Source organism: Pomacea canaliculata, linkage group LG9 (genome assembly GCF_003073045.1).
Source record: "Pomacea canaliculata isolate SZHN2017 linkage group LG9, ASM307304v1, whole genome shotgun sequence".
Lineage (NCBI taxonomy): Eukaryota > Metazoa > Mollusca > Gastropoda > Architaenioglossa > Ampullariidae > Pomacea > Pomacea canaliculata.
This window is the reverse complement of record NC_037598.1, coordinates 23234896-23254438: the sequence shown is the minus strand read 5'-3', so window position 1 is coordinate 23254438 and position 19543 is coordinate 23234896. Positions and strand designations below refer to the sequence as shown.

Sequence of the window (19543 nt, the reverse complement as noted above, 5' to 3'; positions counted from 1 at the left end):
TTTAAAAGCTCACAGAAACAACGAATGATTTCTGTGCGATTCAAGTGACAAGCGCTTTAATCCAACAGCCAATCCACCTTTTTGAGCGTAACAGCCATGGACGATGGCATGCAGACGGAATTACAGCGTAAAGTGGAAGTCTGAGGATATTACTGTGATTCAGTAGATGCCGGGTATCGAATATATGAGGTAGGAATTACTTCCTTTCTATGATAAACCTCCCAGATTTCTTGTGTTCTGTTTTGATGAGTGATAAAGGGAGAGTTTATCATGCACACTTGTTGCCGTGGACTGCGAAGCCAACGGACTACACTCGAGGTTAGCCACTTACAGCTTCCAGCCAGTGTAGTGGGCGTTGTGGCTAGATGCTTCTGATAAAACTCTCATTCTTTGTATCAACCGTGTGGTTAGATCAGTAGCACTCAGCCGAGAAACTAGTCTTTGTGAGTGGAATGCTTAATTCTTTAATTGTTTTAGTCTTTGAAAAATTGGTGTGCAAAGTGGCCGTTCCGCAGTTTTACTTCGGGTAAGTCACACTTGGTTATGCTGTCAAAAAGTTACGAGTGGAAAGAACTGTATAACTGTATATGATATAGATTTGCCAGAGAATATTTCATTAATTTTAAATTATTTTAAAATGAAATCGCTGCATACAGAGTTGAAGACATCCAGAGGGCGTTCCTGCGCAAGAATCTGAAAAATGTTGATGTATGCCTCGAGAAGCACATAGAATCGAGTTTTAAATTAAGACCCATACTACGCAATCCAGTTTAGAAGAGCCATTGACCTGTATACCTAGCCATTTACACAGCTCGTGCATGTGCTACTACGGGTAAAAAGCATCTCATTTTGTGGCATTATATTCATTGACAGTTCGTGATGTCAGCTGCAAGTTGTGGGCAATGTGTAATATATAAAAAGTGGTTGCACGTAGTAAATTCGTCACTTCATGACAAGAATGATAGATTTAGGCCTCAAAAGTCAAATGAAAAATCCCCGCATTTTTTTCCCAATGATGAGTTCTGCCTATCTGATGTAGTTTTAGTAAAATGTCTTGATTCTTTCATGGATGAGCTCAACCGTAATCGCAATAGTAGCAGATTGCGTTAGTAGATCACCAGAAGATAGTCATCGACATTGGCAAGAACTGCCAGGTGCCTGATTACAGTAATAAATAATGTGACTGCACAACAAATTTTACATTTTAAATGAAATTTCAGTAAATAATGGATATGTCACACGAAGAGAGCCGATCTTAAATGATATTACAAAACTAAACAGTGACTGAGCATCATAAATTTGTATCACTGCTGGAGATGAAAGCCATGTTTTTCTTGGCATAATGTCAAACAGCATTTGCAGTTCTGTGTCTGGGACAGAAGAACCTCATATAGAAGTTTTAAACATATAGAGACCTCCCCCCCCCCAGCTCTCTCACACACACACACACTCTACACAACATATATGTGCTTGCATATGTTTGCATGTTCTGGTGTTTCTTATCACATGGAAAAGTGTCATAATGAAAAGATATTCAAATCACTAAACATTTTCCAGAGTGTCTGGAATGGTAAGCAGTTAGTTGAAAAGAGCTTAGATTTAACATCTCATGGTTGAAAGGTATTTTATAATAAGCCAGACATAAAATTGCTGAGAGTTTGTCATTACCTGTTATCATATTTTAGTGACACAGTTTTACATGCATGTAAAAGTATCTAGATATTAAAGAATCAAGATCAAAGTAATATTAACACATTTACATTGATATGTAAATTTTCAACAGTTGGTCTATTTAAAAAAAATCATATAATTTTTTTATTTCACTCATTTAAATTTACTAATTAAAAACTGGCAACTATAATTAAGATAAACTAAGTAATTCCATCCCTAACAGTGCTTAAGTTAATACCCATGTTCTTGAAACTTGTTTACTTCTGTCCATCCATACCCATAAGAACAGAATTCTTTGTTGCAGATTTATAATAATTTACACGGTGATTGCATACTGACCACATGACTCAGTTGTATGTAGACTACATGAGTCCCCTGAGTTCTCAGAAAACCTGTTAAATATTTTCATTCTAACTTATTGTTGCTAATCTGGAGATAAATAAAAACCACAGCTACATACAGCAGGAAGTACCCAGCTGAAAGTAAAAATATACTTTTTCTTTCCACCCTAAAGGCCATTCTTAACTGGACAATCCTTATAAATTTAGTAATTTTATCTGAGGTTTGAAAGCTCCCTCAATTCAAAGATGGGAAGGTTTGTAGAGAGTTCCTGAAACCTCTTTTTTTGCATTTTAATGGATGGGAAAGGCAGATACACATGCTAAAGTAGAAAGTATGTGATTCGCTTTGAGGAGAGGTAAATGCTTTCTAATGGGTGCTATGGTAATTTGAGCTAACTGATGCTGTAATGCATGGAACCATAGAACTTAATATTATATAGGTCAAATCTTTGAGATAAGGATTTAAGGGTGTGTACAGTAGAAAACATAAAGAATTCACCTTTCAGAATTCACCTAAATTATATTTATGTTCTCTAGTCAGGTGTGTTTTCAAAGGGGGGAGATTTAAAAAGAAAATTTCTTTCTCGTGTGATGAATGCCATTATAATCAATGTCAAATAAGACAGGGTATGCTGTCTAGGTGAAGATGGGGTTTATCTTTTATTGTCACTACTTTTGCTATATACTGAAATAGCAATCTTCTTCACTGGTGTGGTTGTAAATTGTCATATATCTGCATTTGTTTGATGGCAGAGTCAGAATCAGAATGATAGCTGTACATTTGTTTTTAGACATTCAGATAAAGAAATTAGGAGGATGATTAACTATTTAAAAAGTATGTTGTTGTATGTGTTTGTGCAGGTACACATTTGCATGCATCTAGCTTTGTGAATAGTAACTGACTTCATCAAATTATTGCAGTGTTGATGGGTCACGCAGATGTGAGGAAAGTCTGGAATGCAGCAAGGAATGAGCTCAATTACATCCCTTTACCCTTTTTATGTCACTTCCCCAAGAAAAAAGTAGAATGGATTAATCTTCATGGCAGAAGTGTTATTAGCTTGACAACATTTTTATATATATGTAGGATGAGGAAGTTAACATATGATGCAAGTGAAAAAAAAAATGAAGTAGTTAGGGAGGAGGTTGTGAAAAAAGTGGCACAACAGCCTTGCAGCCAACTATCTGATCAGTGCCTTACCTGCCTAGGAAACATTTAGTAAGAAGATGCTGAACTATAGATGCCTTTTCCTGATTCGGCATGGTAAACATCCACTGTAGAACAGTCTTGGATGAATAAGATTTAGAGTAAAGTTGACTTGATTATTTGTTTAAAAAGAAAATGGACAAAGAGTAGAGTTGTAGTTTGCTCAGACTATCTAATCTTGTAGCTACAATGATAGTAAACCAGTGAATGTTTTGGATAAAAGCTACCGACAGTTTTGACAGGAGTTGGTAATATAGGTCAGCTATTAAGGTTAAATGGTGTGTATGATAAGAGCCATTTCCTATCTGCAAAGGCTTAAATCTGAAGTGCTGTGTATAGTCACATTGTTGTTTACAGTGGTTAATGCTAGACCATTATTAAGCTGACTTCTGCCTCGAATAACACAGATTGTTTTAATCTTTTAGATGGGCATTAAAGAAAATATGGTAGAACATTCCAAAGTTATATCAGTTTTCATCCTGTAAGCACCAAAATGCTTTATGTATTTGCTTTTCTGATTATATTTAGAGTATCATTTCTGCTTATGCACAATTATGTCATCTTTAGGGGTGCATTATACTTTAAAGAATTTATTTTTGAGGGTAATAAATTTTGGATAAAAGGCAAGATAGGGAGGGAAAAAGGAAAGAAAATATTTCTTACTGCACAGAACCAACCCTTTTATTTAGAGCAAGAGTTGTTTGATACAGTTTTTGGTGTTGAGAAAAGTCAGTGAAAATATGTGATAAAGAGCTACATAAGGTTATCTAAAGTGTATGTGATCAGAGCTATAAATTCTGCAGTAGTTCCTTGCCTACTTTTATCAGGAAGTAGGAAAGTGATCCTGTGCCAGAGAGATTGTAAAGGATATGTAAAAGTTTTATATGAAACAGTTTCAGTTGTGTTACTATTATCAGATAGAGCTGGTAATAAGTTCACTGTGTGCTGGGGAACTCTTGCTAACAGGAGTTTCTAATTCAAGAAAATATTACATCAAGTGATGAAAACAAGATAAATAGAAGAAGGAGCCATTTGCTTAGAAGGTGAGCCTACGTATTTTGGACAGCTCATATCCCTTCAGTATTAGCATTGCTCCAACCCCTCAGCTGTAGAAGCATATTAAGTTTGCTGAATAGTTGCATGACTTGGATTACTTAGGGTCTTAGAATGATGTTATTCATCATGAAGCAATGTTTATGTGTGTATAGCTATGTTCTTTCTGCTTGTACATTTATTTCTTTGTGCTCTCTTGTGAAGATGAACCAGAAGCAAGGTATCATCAATCAGAATAAGTGGTGGTTGTGGTGATGATAGTGATCAGGTGTTTTTTGCCAAAGTTGAAAGTCATCCCCTGACCTTTTCAGGTCCTTGGGGTGTGAATTGTTAGAGACCTTACTTTTCTCACAACCAGCTTCATGTGAGGTCAGTGCTCATCTCCTTGCTGCCTTTCCCATTTCTGTGGAGTCAGGTACGCATTTCAGACAGCTGGCTTGACTGGGGAAAGTTTGCTACATGGGTTACAAATCAGCACCTCTTTCAGTATAGACATCAGTACTTTAACCACTTGGCTATTTTCTTCCCTACAAACTAATGCAGCAAGTAAAGAAACATTAGGTATTCTTTTCCATGATGAAGCAGCAGCATCTTTGTCAGCAGCCTTTGACAAATAATGAATTCATCTTGTTTCCAGATTTGGCTTGTCTTCATGATGATGTTGGTTTGTTTGTATAATTATGAGTGGTCAAATGTGTCACTACAAATACGTACATGTATGAGTGGAGAAATAGGTAAATGTATATTGCCATCATGCATGATAAAGCTGGTATGTGTATATCATCAGTGTAAATGGTCATATCTTTGTTGGCTAAAATTTGAACTTGTGGCATCTTTGTCCTGTGTATTCAATCTCGAGTAAATTTTTCTTATATTCTTGGTTATTATGCGTGTCTCCATTCATTTATTTGAAGAAGAACATGCTATATAGTTTCATCCTCTTCATCAGTCGCTTAATGTGGATCAGTGATAGCTGAACCTGGCAATATTGCCACCAACTTTCCTATTTTTTGCCATTCTCTAGGATGTACCAAAATAGTTTGCATCATTGTTTGACAGTCATTTTGTCTTCTGGATCAGTTGCTGCACCAGTGAATATGGCAAGACAGTTCAGGTATCAACTTGAGAATGAAAAGAAGTGAATCATTAATATCTAGCAGCTGAAACTGCAGGATAGCCACCCCAGGTACTTAATTGAAACCATTAGAGTGCTGGAAACGTTATTGTGTTGTGTTTTTTTTTCAGGATGAGGCCTTGTGGGTAAAGAGATGGGCTTGCCCAATGAGTCCATTAAATACCTGCGTCAGCAGCTACAGTGTCATCCTGTGTCCCTTCAGTGGGAGAAACCTAAGACAATCCTTGTACGGCGAGGTGCTAGTGGAAAGTTTGGTTTTCATTTCAAGACTTTTCAGGTGAGTGCAAACCTTTGTGACTTTTTAAAGTATCACTGCAAACCTTTGTGACTTTTTAAAGTATCACTGAGTGGAGTTAGTCACAACGTGGGATTTGATGTTGTTGCCTACATTAGTGTCAGAGATGTTGAGAATAAGAGAATGGACTAGCATAAATGTACAATGTATCAAACATACTGCCAGGTGGATATTGTAAATCGTTTTGGCTTCCAAAGAGGATTAGGTCCCTTGCACTTTGATGTGGAATTGAGGAACGGGCACATAGTTTCTTTCTTCCTGGCTTTTATTTGCAATTTTTTAATTTTTACCTATTAGGCATAATATTGTCAATTACTGTATTGCCTGCAGAGATTTCCAGAAGTTTGTTTTTTGTATTTCCAGTGTGGGCCAAATGAAACAGCGACAGTAGTAGTTTTGGTAAAGGAAGACTGCATCACAGAAGGATCTCTACAACTTTGTGACCGAATTGTGTCAGTGGATGGCGTGTCAGTGACAAGTTATTCCGAAGAGAATGTGCGGAGGCTGCTGAGCCAGACTAGTGCCAGCAAGGTGTCGCTGCTTGTATCCGCCATGAGTAAAGCAAATCCACACACACAGGTGAGTTGGTTTTAAGTATAAGTGATAATATCACCCTTTTTATGTAAAGTTTGGATGGTAGCTTCAGACCATGCATCAACAAACAAACCATTTTCAAAAAGATGGTTAAAATAAACTAGTAGGAAAGTAGTAATGTAATGGATGCTGAAGAATGTTTGAAAAACTCACATATTAACCCTTTGGGCCCTGATGTGTTATTGTTTTTCAATGTGAGAGAGAGAAAGTGTGTGTGTGTGTGTGGAGGAGGATAGCAGTAGCTGATTTCTGACAATGTGTGTCATATTTGCTGGATCTCTAAAATTACCATTTGGATGTGTGTTTTTTTCCCAATGTTCTCATTTTGTAGGATATATTTGTTTAGGTTATGGGGAGCTCGTTGAGGCTGCCGCTTGGGCATCATATACATGCTCCCATTCTTGCTGTTTAAATGCTTCAAGCCTTTGTTCTTGGTGTCAGTTTTTTTTTTTGGTGGTCTTCCTGATTGTATATGTCGCCTACCCTCAAGAGGCATTTGTCTGCGACTATAACAGCTGTTGGTTGGACTTTAATACCACCTCTCTTTATGATTGAAAATGCATGCAGTCATGGTCTTTTCCAAAAGTATGCACAACTTGTGTATATTTTAATCCTCTTTCACTTTGATACAAAAGCTTTTACTGCTGGTGCATATTAACAGTGACATTTCCATACAGAAATATTCACGGTTATATAAGGCTTTAGTTTATAAAGCGATGTTACCTGCCTCTGTGATTTGCTCATATTGCACAAATGAATTTTTTGTAACTCATTTACTACAGTAAGTCAATTCGTCCCAAGACCGACAACTCAGATCGTCCCAGGCCCAAATGATGAATCAATCACCAATGACACGAGCAGCTATTAGCATCAAATATATTACCAAAAAAAAAAAAAAAAGCCATATGTTGTTCAAACTATACAGATACGCAAGCTCAGTTGTCTATTTTTAAACAGATCGAGCCATGCAAATATATAAGCTTAGGCATAATAAATTTACAAAACAAAACCAGAAAGAGTCATCTAATCCATTAGAATCTAGTTCTTCTCTTCTTGTTCCACAGCAATAGATAAGCATCTGTAGAACTCTCACACTGTGTTCAAGTGCTTCATTATATCTCTATAGATGTGTGCTTTTAAATGCATTATCAAATCTTCCTTACAAAGAGTATGCATCTTTATTATTATTATTGTCATTTGCAGGTGAAGAGATTTTTGTCTATAAACTCAGGAACAAGTAGAAACAGCAGCTCAGCCTCTCTCAGTTCTACTGAGAGGCCTGTTGTCAAGCGATTTGCTAAAAGCAACAGTACCGAGACAGAAAAATCTGCAGAAGCAGGGGAGAATACCCCTTTGCTTCCACTAGGGGGACATTCACAGAATTCTGGGGATCATCAGAGCGGATGCCGTGCAGAGGCTACATGCGTGTCGAAAGGTAAATCTTCACAATATATAGCCTTTATTCAAGATATCAGGAGCTAAAGATTCCTTAACAGCTCCTGAAGAACATTCCCATGACCAGTAAATGTCTTGACTGTGTGGAAAAGACATAAGTATTTTGTGTTACATGGCACTAATAATTAGTGTGGCAGTTTGACATGATTTTCCATGAGGATGTGAGCTTGATTCACCCATTTAGTAAAGAGATTGTAAAGTGCAGTGAAATGGAGGGGTATAGTTTAAATGGCTGAGTAGTCCTTCATCCTTCAGCAGCTTTAGTATTGTATACAAACAAACCCAGGCAAACAAGTCTATTGGTTTTACTGTGAAGACGAGATTATAATAAAATAATGTACATTTATCATAGTGCACACTCATAACACCACAGTCTAAGCACAGACCTGTTGAAACAAAAATGTAAATGTTGCAAATCATTTATCGATTTAAAACAGAAGACATAATTTACAGTACAAATTCATACCTCTTTTAGAAAACTGAATTAGAATAAATTCAAAGTCCTACTTCTCTAGATGTCATTGGAATAGATATGTCTTTAGTGTTAGTTTGAATGAGTCAGTGGACTGATAGTGGGGAATGATATGTGTTAGGGAATTTCACATAACTGCTGCTGAGTGGCAAAAAGTATATGTACTAAATGTTTTCCATGGGAATAGGGAAGATATTGTGAATATGTTAAGCAGCGCAGGAAATTAAGAATGAGCAATACCTGTTAAAATTCCGAAGAAGAGTGTAGATGGTGTATATTCTGCATAGAGAATACAAAGAAGTTCTGTATTGTTTGAAGATGAGTTGAACGACAGTTTTCAAACTTCTGAAGGTGAGGTACAATAAACAGGCAAATGAAAGAATTAAAACAAGTTTTCATTAAAACATAGACAAGATATGGTGTGTTCAATCAGTGTCTAATTTAAATAAAGTTGATTATAGGCAATATGTAAATGACTTTGGATAAGAAAAAATAATAGAGCACTTTCATCACGCAGTATCACAGCCAAAGCAGGTCACACTAACAGCAGGGACCAACAATAATAAAGAAATGGCATTAGAAACACAGGTTAATAATAACATGCTATAATACAAAATACACTCAGTCATCAAGGTACAGGTTAATGAAAAAGTTAAAGTAAGAAATTAAGCATAAAAATATGTTTAATAAAATATGATATAAAAATGAATTGTATTGAAGAATAATGATGATGACATGAATATAAAAATCATGCATAGCAGCTTTAATCAGAGCAGTAAATTACTTTATTTCCTTTATTCTTTGTGTGATCTTATGAATATTTTTTTGGTCCTTTTTCTAGGGCTTCCCAGTGGAAAGCAAACACAGCTTCTGTCAAAGAAAATGTCGAATGAGATTAAGATTCATGATATTGTATGTGTAGTGCAAGAAAGTGATTCTCCTCCCCGCACCCAGACTTTACCATCCTCTACCACTTCTTCCAATCCACATCCAACTTCCTCTAGCACCACCAGCTCAGAAAGCTTTTTTGTTGAGAGAGGGAAAAGAGGTGACAGAAGTGCTGAATCCCTTGGAGTAGAAGTGTGCTCTTTGCCCAGCTGCAACATTCAGACTTGCTTGTGGCATAAATTTGTTCTGGGCTTCCCTCAGTATGTGATATGGGACCCGTTTACAAAAACATTTGAGCTTAACAAAAATGGCAGCACCTCATTTGGATTCAAGTTCAAGGTCAAGAAGCATGTAAGTTATATTCTGCACATAGTCTTAACTTTCCATTTTATTTTGATGATTTGCTCTTTGGATGTTTTATGGAAGGTAGATTGGATGAGAGGGATGTTATTTATTACAGCTGAAGGTTTGAGTATATGCAGTATTTATGACTAGAATATATTTAAAGCATGTATCAAATAACAGTTATGTTTTCTTGAACATGACCATAAATGAAAATCTAAGTCGTCAGACCAAGTTTATTTATGGCCTCTGTATTTTATGTCATGAGAAGTAAACTTGACTTTTGAAGGTTTTGTATGCAACATTTATTGCATCAGTTTTATTTAAGAAGGAAAAACATGACAGAGATTTTTAAACATTAAATTGTTTTCATGATCTACTGTAGACCATATATAGGTTTTACTTTGGTGGATGTGTTCTCCATAAGTGTAGTAAAAGGAAGTTTGGCTTTTCTAAGGGAGATTTAGTGATCAATCTTTAGATTTTTGTCTAGATAGCCCTGGACAGGTCTTGTCTGTAAGATTTCATGTTAGAGACTGCTTTTAAGAACTGTGATTTACATTTTATATGTATTTATGATACAAATTGTATATTTGTGCACAAGAGAAAGCAGCAAAGTGCTATGTATATATTTGTAGACATTAGAGAATAAAAGAAATGGTGAGAAATATTATAAAACTGATAGAGATGTAAGTGTGAGTACACATATTTCAGAATTTTAACTTGAGAGTAAAAGTAAAGAGAAGTCAATATTTAAAGCAGATAATGATACATAATCACTCGACAAGTAGTTTGAAAACAGAAATGGGAATTACCGTAAATTTTGGACTATAAACCGTGACTTTCCCCCCCGGCTTTAAATCCTGCAGCTTAAACAACGATGCAGCTTGTTTGTGAAGTTTTCCAACTTTGATAAGCTCCATATTAAAGTCCTAGTTGTTAATGCTGTTACAGTGTTAACAGTTTATATTTCTAAGTTAAAGCCACATGCAATTAAAGCAATCAGATCAGTTGGAGAAGCACACACCCTCATCAGGCAGAAAATGAGACGAATTGCCTATAATGCAGCTTTCAGGTTGTATATATTTGCGGCTTATACGTTAGTTGGACATTGCGGCTTATACACCAGTTCTTTTTATTTGTGAAAAGAGTAGACATTTAAAAAAATGTAATGCTGAGGCTTACATATAGGTGTACTTAATAGACTGAAACTTATGGTACGTTCGCTTGTGTTGATTTTTTTACAGGATGGCCCACCAGGAGAAGTATTTGCATTAGTGACAGAGATTCTTCCTGGTGGTGCTGCTTGGAAGCAGCTTCTGCCAGGTGATTGGATACGGTCTGTAAATGGCACAGCAGTAAATTCTGCAGAGGAGGTAAGCAGTTTTGCACCTTCCTATCATTCACTCTAGTGAGAGTATAAAAGTTGGAGAAATGAAAAAGAAAACCAGCTTAAAATCATTCTTTGTGTTTGTCTGTCTAAAGGAATGTTTTCTGATTGTATATTTATATGTACACATACTGTGCAGGCTTTTGGCCATGACTTCCGCAGTTGTTCCTCTCTTCGGCTTGTCATCCAGCGGCCTGCTGGGTTGCTGCAACAAGGAGCTGCTCGACTGAAACAACAGGCTGATGCCATGGAAAATGCACTCCATTTTCCTTCCTCTTCTTCTTCTAGCAGGTTGATGTCTCCCACCAGCCCAAAGGTCTCACAGGGTTCCCTCTCAACCATGTCTGCTTCTAACTGGATGCAAACCTCTGATGAACACATACCTCTCAACACCCTGGGATCACCTAATCTTTGCAGAAGCTCATCAGCAGTTGACCGATGTACACTGACAAAGGTGCGCGTGATAGTGTGTGGAAATCGAGCAGGGGACTTAGTCCGTGGCCTGATGGAAAATTGTGGCTCTATGGTTAATGGTGGTGCAAATATACAGTGTTTTCAGCTCTCCATGCAGCTAGCCAAGGATAAAAAAGTGAAAATTCACACATGGCCAGAGCCTAGCGTGGCCATCATGCAGGAACATTCATCAGTCCCTTCACAATACTCTGGCAGCAGGGCAGGGCAGGATTGGGGAAGTGCTCCAGATTCTCTAAACCTGGAACTGTGCATTATCAGTGATGAGAATTTCTTCCACCACTGTGCTGCTTCACTCTTCACCACCAACATCCTACTCCTCCTCACCTTTGATGTGGTCAAGATGCAAAACCAGTCAGAGCGCGAGATGGCACGTCTGGCTGCCTTGATTCACACAGCCCATGCCTGCAGTACCTTCAGTGGCTGTAGTGCCTCGATGCACTTGTATGGGATGCTCTCAGGAGCACAGCCAGTTGTCAGCGCTGAGGAGGTACAGGCCCTTTTCTATGTTACCCAAGCTGGCAGCCAGCTGCTTGAACGCTTTGAGCTGTCTCCTCCTGACATTGCTTCCCCTTGCTGTGCAGCACACATGGCCAGTGTCCGCTACCATCTGTTTCAGTGGTGTAGAATCTTGTCAGAACAGTGCATGGTTGTCTCACAGGTACCCGCTCTTCTGGATGCCCTGCTATCCTTCCCTAACTTGCAGGCGACACTTGGGGACCTGAAGGACATGCTTGATGGCACAGCACCTGAGGTGGGCCATCAGAGGCTGCCAGACATAATCAAAGATCTTACTGCCACTGGAAACCTTATTCCTTACAGTAAGTAACTATGATACAGACTGTTATTGTTGTCAATTTTTTAAGAGTGTACTTTACTGACTTGAAATGCATGTTGAGTTTAAGATATCTCAGATAGCCTTCAGTTTGCTTCTTCTGTGGCCTTCAGTAAAGTCCAGGTAGTAGATGTTTTGTTTAGTTTATTCCTTGTCACTCCTTGAGGAGCATAGGGCTTCCTTCACCAGGTAGTAGATAATGTCAGTAATACTTTTTATAGATATGTTGCATTTTAAAAATTTTAGCATGATAGGTCCATTGTGTGCGTTTTAGTCATGCCGTGTCATCACAACATTGGTGAGAACAATGCCGTGAAAACAGCTAGAGCTAAAAATAATTTTAGACAAGGTCCCATTCAGACATGTAATAAAATCCAGATTTAGTTTAAATGTGGTTGAACAGTGAGCAGTACATTTTTTGTCAGTGTTCTTATTACATGGTCTATCAATGTTCCATCGATCTATAACTGGAGGATTGTTATGGTCCTTCTATTTCCTGTTGAGCCAGGAAACAAAACTGTTAAAGAATTTAAGCATTGTTTTCTATTGATCAACCCCATGCATTTCATTAAGTGAAGAGCTAACTTTGTCTTGTTGCCAGGAAGGTGTCAAGAAGTTGGTGAAAGCCAGGAAGAGTATCTTCTTCCCTTCAACATCATGCTGGCACTTGGCCAGCTCTTCACCAAGAACAACTTTGATGGCTTAACCCCCTCCTGTCGCCAGAAGTGGTTTAAACTGTTAAGTGATGCCCGAATCTCTCCATCAGACCTAAGTGATATTCTGGAAGTGGGCACAACTGGAAGCCGCCTGACACCCCAGATACTGGTACATCTAGGAGTAATTTTCCCTTTTCGTCCTGTGGCTAGGGTGACTCCCAGAGACTCTGGCTTTGGAGAGGATGCAGTGGAGTATGTTGTGCCTTATTTTCTGGTTGACCAGCAAATGCAACCACTAGAGAAAAACTTTGTGGTTCAGCTCCAAGCTCCAGTGCCATGGAGGGTATACTTTGATGGTCTGTCCAAGCTCAGCATGCATCCATCCGTGCTAGAACTAAACTTGTGTGGTCTTTTCACCTGTTTTGTTACAACCAGTAGTTTACAGCTTTGCCTGCAGTTTCAGAAGAGTGTTAATAGACTTCAGATTTCTGCTTCCAAGTGAGTGCAACGAATCCTAATTGTTTTCCGTTAAAAGACTAGTATTCTCTGCTTAGTGCTTAGTATCATATTGTGACAATAAAGATCATTAGAATGTAGGTGTTTGTACATTTTCATTAATACCACATTTTAGTAAGCCCTTTTACTAATTTGTACTCAGCGTTTTAAAGGTATTGTTCTTTAGAGATATAGTTACAAATATAATAGGTTACTTCACTAACTTACTAACGTTTATTTTCTTTTGGGTTTGTAAACTAGTGGGTTCCAGTTCATGCCAAAAGGAGGCATTGATAACACCTTTTGCCCTGTTAACTGTGTATGTAGTTTCAATACTGAAGCATACTTAAAATAATGTTTGAGATAAATATTTCAGTGCATATTTCTCTTAAGAGTTAAGGATGAAACAACAGGTGCCAAAATGTGTGCTGGTTTATAAATGATCATAGAGGTGATGGAAAGTCAAAGAGGAGCATCACTCTGCAGGAGATAAAACAGCTGCTGGACATCTTTATCCCTCCACACGTTCACTTCACTGTACAACATGTTGATACGCAGACCTCAAGCAGTGACTCTGTGATTACATCTGTGATGTCTGATGTGCAAAAATTGCCGTTTGTTGCTGGTAATGAGGTGAGAAAATGTATATCCCTCCTCCTCAGAAACAAGAAAAGCCACATCAGTTTTGTTTTTTTTTAATCTGTGCTTCTGTTACATCTAGCGTGGTATTTGATTAGTTTGCCAAATCACTATCCATGGGAATTTTTCTAAAAGGAAACGCATGTCATTACTGTATGTGTTTACTGCGTTTGACCTTGATTTTGATTTACATTCTGTGTTGCCTTAAGTGTTGAAAAGAGTAGATGTGCCAGATGAGTCGTTTGTTTGAAAAGGGTCAGTGGGTTGATGTTGATAAGGCTGGTGAGTTATTGAGGAGATTGCCGACAGGCTTATACACAAATGTACAGATTTTAATGAATGTCTTAATCTTTCTTGTGCTTAAAGAATGCTCATGAAAGACTTAGTCGTTTTGTCATTTGTTAGAATGAAGAAACTGACAAAAGGTAGAAAGAAATGCTGGTTATAAGTAGAAGTCATGAAAATGCATGTGCTACCATTGTAGGCGCATGAAACATGTTAATTGCTTAAGCTAGTCTTTATTTAAACAATCTGACTTATTTATCAACTGGTTTTTTTGTTTTTTTTTAGGACACCCATTGCAAACAACGGTTGTTTGAGGCGGAACCAACAGACCCCCCTATTAATCCACAGACTGAAAATAAATTTGATGTGCCTCTTAGATCTTTAAACTGGTCTACATTAAAATCTGTGGCCCTTTGTCTGAACAAGGAAATGACTACATGCTGCAATTGGAAGGATGTGGCAGGTAAATGTCAGTTTGTCTGTGGCTATTGGCTCCTTCCTCTCATCTCCAAAGCAAACACTTTTCAGAGAATGTTTACTTAAATTGAAATACTTTTTTTCAAAATAACATTTTATTTCCGTGACATCATAATATTGCATGACAGAGAAGTTGCAGTCAATACAATCATCTGTTAGCTGAACGAATTGCATACTATGCTTGCTTCATTTACCATAATTCTTTGAGTATTCATGTGGAACATAAACATATGGATTCATAATTTCTGGAATAAATATGACAGATGAAAGTTTAACCCTCTTTCATGAAAGTTAGCCTCTCTGGTAAGGGTTCTTTACAAATATTCCTTGACAATCATCCTGCATGTAAAAGTTATGTAAAATTCTTAACTAGCAAACAGTAATATGCCATACTGCATTCAGTAACTTCACTTACAAGAGATTAATATCATCACTGTTGCTGCAGTATTCTCAAAAATTATATGCAGTTCTAAATCATATTTCACACTTAAAAAGAAAAATAGTTGATTTTAAGCAGAGCTTAAGAATTGAATAAATTCAAGAATTGTCTTTACATCTGCCTAAGCCCACATTCAGCTGTTCAGTGATATATGATCAGCACACCTTCACACAACATATAGGTCTGTATTTCTGATCCTCTACTATAAAACCTATCTCCAACATATAAACTAATCATGGCCAGGATCTGTTTAAATGATTTTTTCCAATTTACATGAGCACATGGGCATAAGTTTGTCAAGATCAGGATTTTTTTTTCTCACAAAGAAAAAGATTTATGCATTTGTCTCCCTTCTCACAAACTATGCCAATATGCAAGTATATTCTACACTTTGGCAGTTGTTTGATGTTGACCTGATATGGGAAAAAAGTACAGTAGTGCATATACAATTTCCCCAGTATGCTGATGTAAAACTACTTTTGCCATAATCATTATTGCTATGCACATTCAATAAAACCATGGTCAAGTTGGAGATTTAGCTTGAAATACTTATATTTGCTTCGGCAATAGAAATTTGCCTGATCAGTAAATATAGTTTATTTCTGGTTTATTTTTTTCTTGATCATTATGGGACTGTTCTTACTGTAATTAACAGTTTTATTTTATAAAAATGGAATTAGCCTCATATGTAGTGAACAGGCCAGTCAGCAAACTGTATAAGCACAGCTTTCAAAAGCTGCATTTATACTCCCATTCTTAAAACTACCAAAATGTAGAAATAATCTTTGGATCACATTTTGCTTAAAACTAAACTTTAAGGCAGAACATATGGTCATAGGATTTTTAGTTTCTGCGCAGCAAAACAGTGGAATTCTTCCCTTCCATATCCGCCACTTACCCACCATTAAATCTTTTAAACATGCACTTAAAAAAAAGCACACCTCTTCCATGAGCATTACTCCTAACAACAGTCCATATAATTCTAGTCATCTTCAAACTTCCCTACTTGTTTTCTTCTGCAAAATCACAATACCCTCAGTTCTTGTTACCCGATTTTTCTTTGAATTTTTTCTTTACTAGTTATCTGTACTATTGTTTATCTTTCCATCTTTCATATGTTGTCTGTGCTTCATTGTCTCAAGCGTTTAAGTATACACTCCTTACGAGCATGAGTGTATGCTACGTAAATCATGTGTTTATTATTATTAGTAGTAAAGCAGTGGAAGAAATTTATTATACTAACTCTTGGACATTGTTGTATCCAGAGCACGCAGGCAAGACTGTGGATGAGATTTGTGGATATGAAGGTGTGTCAGCCTCTGAGTTACCGGCCATGATATTTCTCAAGGAGTGGAGTGCTTCGGCCACTGTTCAGCAGTTACTGGATATTCTGGAGGCAATTGAACGCCCAGATGCCCAAGACATTATTCTTAATAGTTTCAGGAATAAATAGCTATGAAATGCCTCCACTGCTGCATAGGACAGAGAAGGTGGAGCCTTGCCTATTGTTGGTTGTTCTGTAAGCCAGTCCATCTTCATTCAAGGATTTTCATTCAGGCATACTGCTTCTCAAGAAGAGACTACTCAGTTGTGATAATATTGTGAACTTATGTTGAATGGGCCATACTTGCAAAAACCATGAAGACGAAAATTCTTTTACTAAACCAGTTTGCAGTTTGAAATTATATTTTATACAACATTGGGAGATTTTTGTTGTAGCTTGGCATGGGTATCTAGGTATCTTTTAAATGATTTTTATGCAGATATGAGAGGTCTTCTATCAAATGAGCACAGCAGATTAAACAAAATGACCAAACAAATTATTAGAAAATGATTTTAATATCTCTTAGAGATTGGCATGCTTCATGTTCTGTACCTCCATTTGCTTACTAGTAAGAGAAGAAAGTTGACTATGGAGTTGAGCTTCATGTAACAGAAAGCTCCTGATTTAGATTGATTGATGTACCTGAATTCTGAGGTTGTTTTCCTCTGTATGGTGAAATCTTCCGACAAATTGAAATGACTGTTATTTTAACCTAGATTTTAATTGCTGTTTTGGGTGGGTTATTAGGTGAATAAGTAGCATCTTGCAGAAAATGCATTGGGTGGGTCTAAGTTTCACATTACTTTTCTGAGAGTGTTTTTACTTGTATGGTTTTTTTTATCCCTTTTTTTGACAGAAGACAGTGACAGTGTTAAAACTCTATGAATATAATGTGTGCTGATTGGTGGTCATTGCAGCACTTGGCATTACGAGATCTCAGACTTTGCATGTTGTTGCACATCACAGCACGAATTATTAGTGTTTGTTTACTAATATGGCTGCCAAGTTAACTAAGCTGGTCTTGCAAGTAATCCCATGCCACATGCAAAATATGACTCAATGCTTTTGAGCTTATAAATTGTAGACGACTATTAACAAAGATTTAACAATTTTTGGCCATTTGCTATTGTGTTATTTTATAGGCAGCTGTAGATACCAACCCCATCCAATTCCTCAAATGCATTAATGGTATGTGCACATTTTGTTTTGATCTTTGAACTCAGTAGGCTTAAATGTCATCCTGGAAAGTCTGAATCAAAGGATTTAAAAAAAAAACTGAACTTTAAATGTCATCTTGATTTATCATGACCAACATGTAGTGCTTTCAGATAAATGTGTGTTTATAATCAAAATCATATGACAGTAGTATGGCCATTGATCGCTTTGTTGTAATTTCTTGCTGTACAGTTTGCTCACCTGGTGCTGTAGTTGTAATTTTTAAACATCAGTTTTCAAGGACAGTAGTCTACAGGTTGCTTCCACTTGAGTCCTGTATTTTACTTTGTGGTCAGTCATAGCAAAGAAAAAAGCTGGCTAATTCCCTACTGACTCATTTGACTGTGATATATTAACTTGTAAATAATGCAGTGCTGCTGTATACAGAAGGAATAACATCAAAATGAGAATGGCAAAGATATGGGGTAGAGGAGGTTAGGGGAGTAAGATACCTATCAAAACCCAGAACAAGCTGCAGAACAGGGTGAGATTTTACAGGGTATAACTTCTGTGTCTTTGTTTGTTTGTTTAAAAAAAAAACTACTGGATTTTTGAAGGCCATACAAATGTTCACAGAACTGCCCTCATTAACCTCCACTTCCTTTGTGAAAACCACTGCCATATTGCATGACCTATAATCTATGTATAGATTACACTTTTAAGTCCTTATTCTTCATGCCCTAAGTGTCTGGTTTGAGATATATTTTGGTGGCTGGCAAGCTGGAATGGAGATATATAGGTATGCACGTAAGTTGTTAAGATTTAAATTGACCCCCTTCTCTGGTCACAGCAACCATCAGTGCAAGTTTTTTTCTCAAAGGGAGATGATTCTGTTCATTCTCATTGGTGCAGAAACATTGGACTTCAAAGATAATGGTTATTGTGGAATACCAAATGCCATCTTAGCATCACAGCGTTGGGCAGGTTCAGGCAGAATACATCTTCTGTGCTCTTTTTTACTATTCATAAATGGTGGAACCTGGCAGACATGGATATCTGGATATTGAAAGTTATTGATATTAGCTTTATACTCTTAATTTCTGTTTATTTTTGATCGTGGTTTAGGAAGCGAAGAGAATGAAACCAATTAGCTTTTGTAGATTGTTTTATCAATGAAATGACAATGTCTGCAGAACAATTTTTAGCACCTTTTTATAATTTTTATGTAATTTTAAAAGTTTTGAGGTGTGCACGCAGGGAGGTACTTGTGCTCATGTGATTATGCTTATGTGTGAACATGGCACATGGTTACTAGGACCTACATGATTGTTAGTGGCAGCCCACAAACTACTGTTATGCGTGTAGGTGATGTAGGAGACCTAAATATTGCTGACCATTAAAGAATGCAATAAAAAAATTATGTTGATTTCAGTGCATGTGAAATGTTTTTTGTTTTGTTTTGTTTTTTTGAAAATTGAAGGTAATATCTGCTTGCTGTACATTTCTCACAGAATGCATGGCCCCAACATGTCTTCGACTAGTAGCCAACACATTTTATTGCTGTGGTCAAGTAGTCTTGCACAGTGGTCGAACTGACAAGTGATCTGAGTTGTCATTCAGCCATTCCACCCTTGACGGGTACCGGTCGTTGAGAGGAGCACATGGAACTAACAAGGCCCGCAGCTAGTTCATTCCTTCACATTCCTGTCAGTTCCTCTGGCCACCGCGGTGTCGACCACCCTGCAAGGTACCTTGGACAGTCATCGACAAAGTGTCGTGCCGGGTCACACGCCAAACAAGACCAGCTTACAGTGCTTGACTGTTGTAGGTAGGATTCCCGGTGTCCTGCTAGTGTGGCCACAGTGTTTTGTACCAAGGACTTGGTCTTGTGCGCTTTACATGATGCAGCACGTAATGATTCCGT

At 37.4% G+C, this 19543-nt stretch overlaps 1 protein-coding gene across 4 annotated transcripts; it reads left to right on the top strand.

The window, feature by feature from the left end:
* The first annotated feature begins 77 nt into the window (after positions 1–77).
* Positions 78–19057, top strand: LOC112572926. 4 transcript variants are annotated; one of them, XM_025252926.1, is made up of 11 exons: positions 78–189; positions 5518–5684; positions 6066–6281; positions 7500–7731; positions 9146–9462; positions 10701–10829; positions 10983–12135; positions 12751–13303; positions 13750–13933; positions 14510–14687; positions 16406–19057. In XM_025252926.1, the coding sequence occupies exons 2-11, from the start codon at positions 5541–5543 to the stop codon at positions 16591–16593; spliced, it is 3294 nt and encodes a 1097-aa protein (XP_025108711.1). In that variant the 5' UTR covers positions 78–189; positions 5518–5540; the 3' UTR covers positions 16594–19057. The 4 variants fall into 4 exon arrangements, with proteins under 4 accessions (XP_025108711.1, XP_025108708.1, XP_025108709.1 ...); XM_025252923.1 differs by having other exon boundaries at positions 9065–9462; XM_025252924.1 differs by lacking the exon at positions 78–189 and adding an exon at positions 255–526 and having other exon boundaries at positions 9065–9462.
* Positions 19058–19543: the final 486 nt, after the last annotated feature.

Coding starts and splice junctions, on each gene's coding strand:
- LOC112572926 (XM_025252923.1), top strand. CDS start 5,541: ATGGGCTTGCCCAATGAGTCCATTAAATACCTGCGTCAGCAGCTACAG. Junction 9,463..10,700: donor AGTTCAAGGTCAAGAAGCAT/GTAAGTTATATT, acceptor ATTTTTTTACAG/GATGGCCCACCAGGAGAAGT. Junction 12,136..12,750: donor TGGAAACCTTATTCCTTACA/GTAAGTAACTAT, acceptor TCTTGTTGCCAG/GAAGGTGTCAAGAAGTTGGT.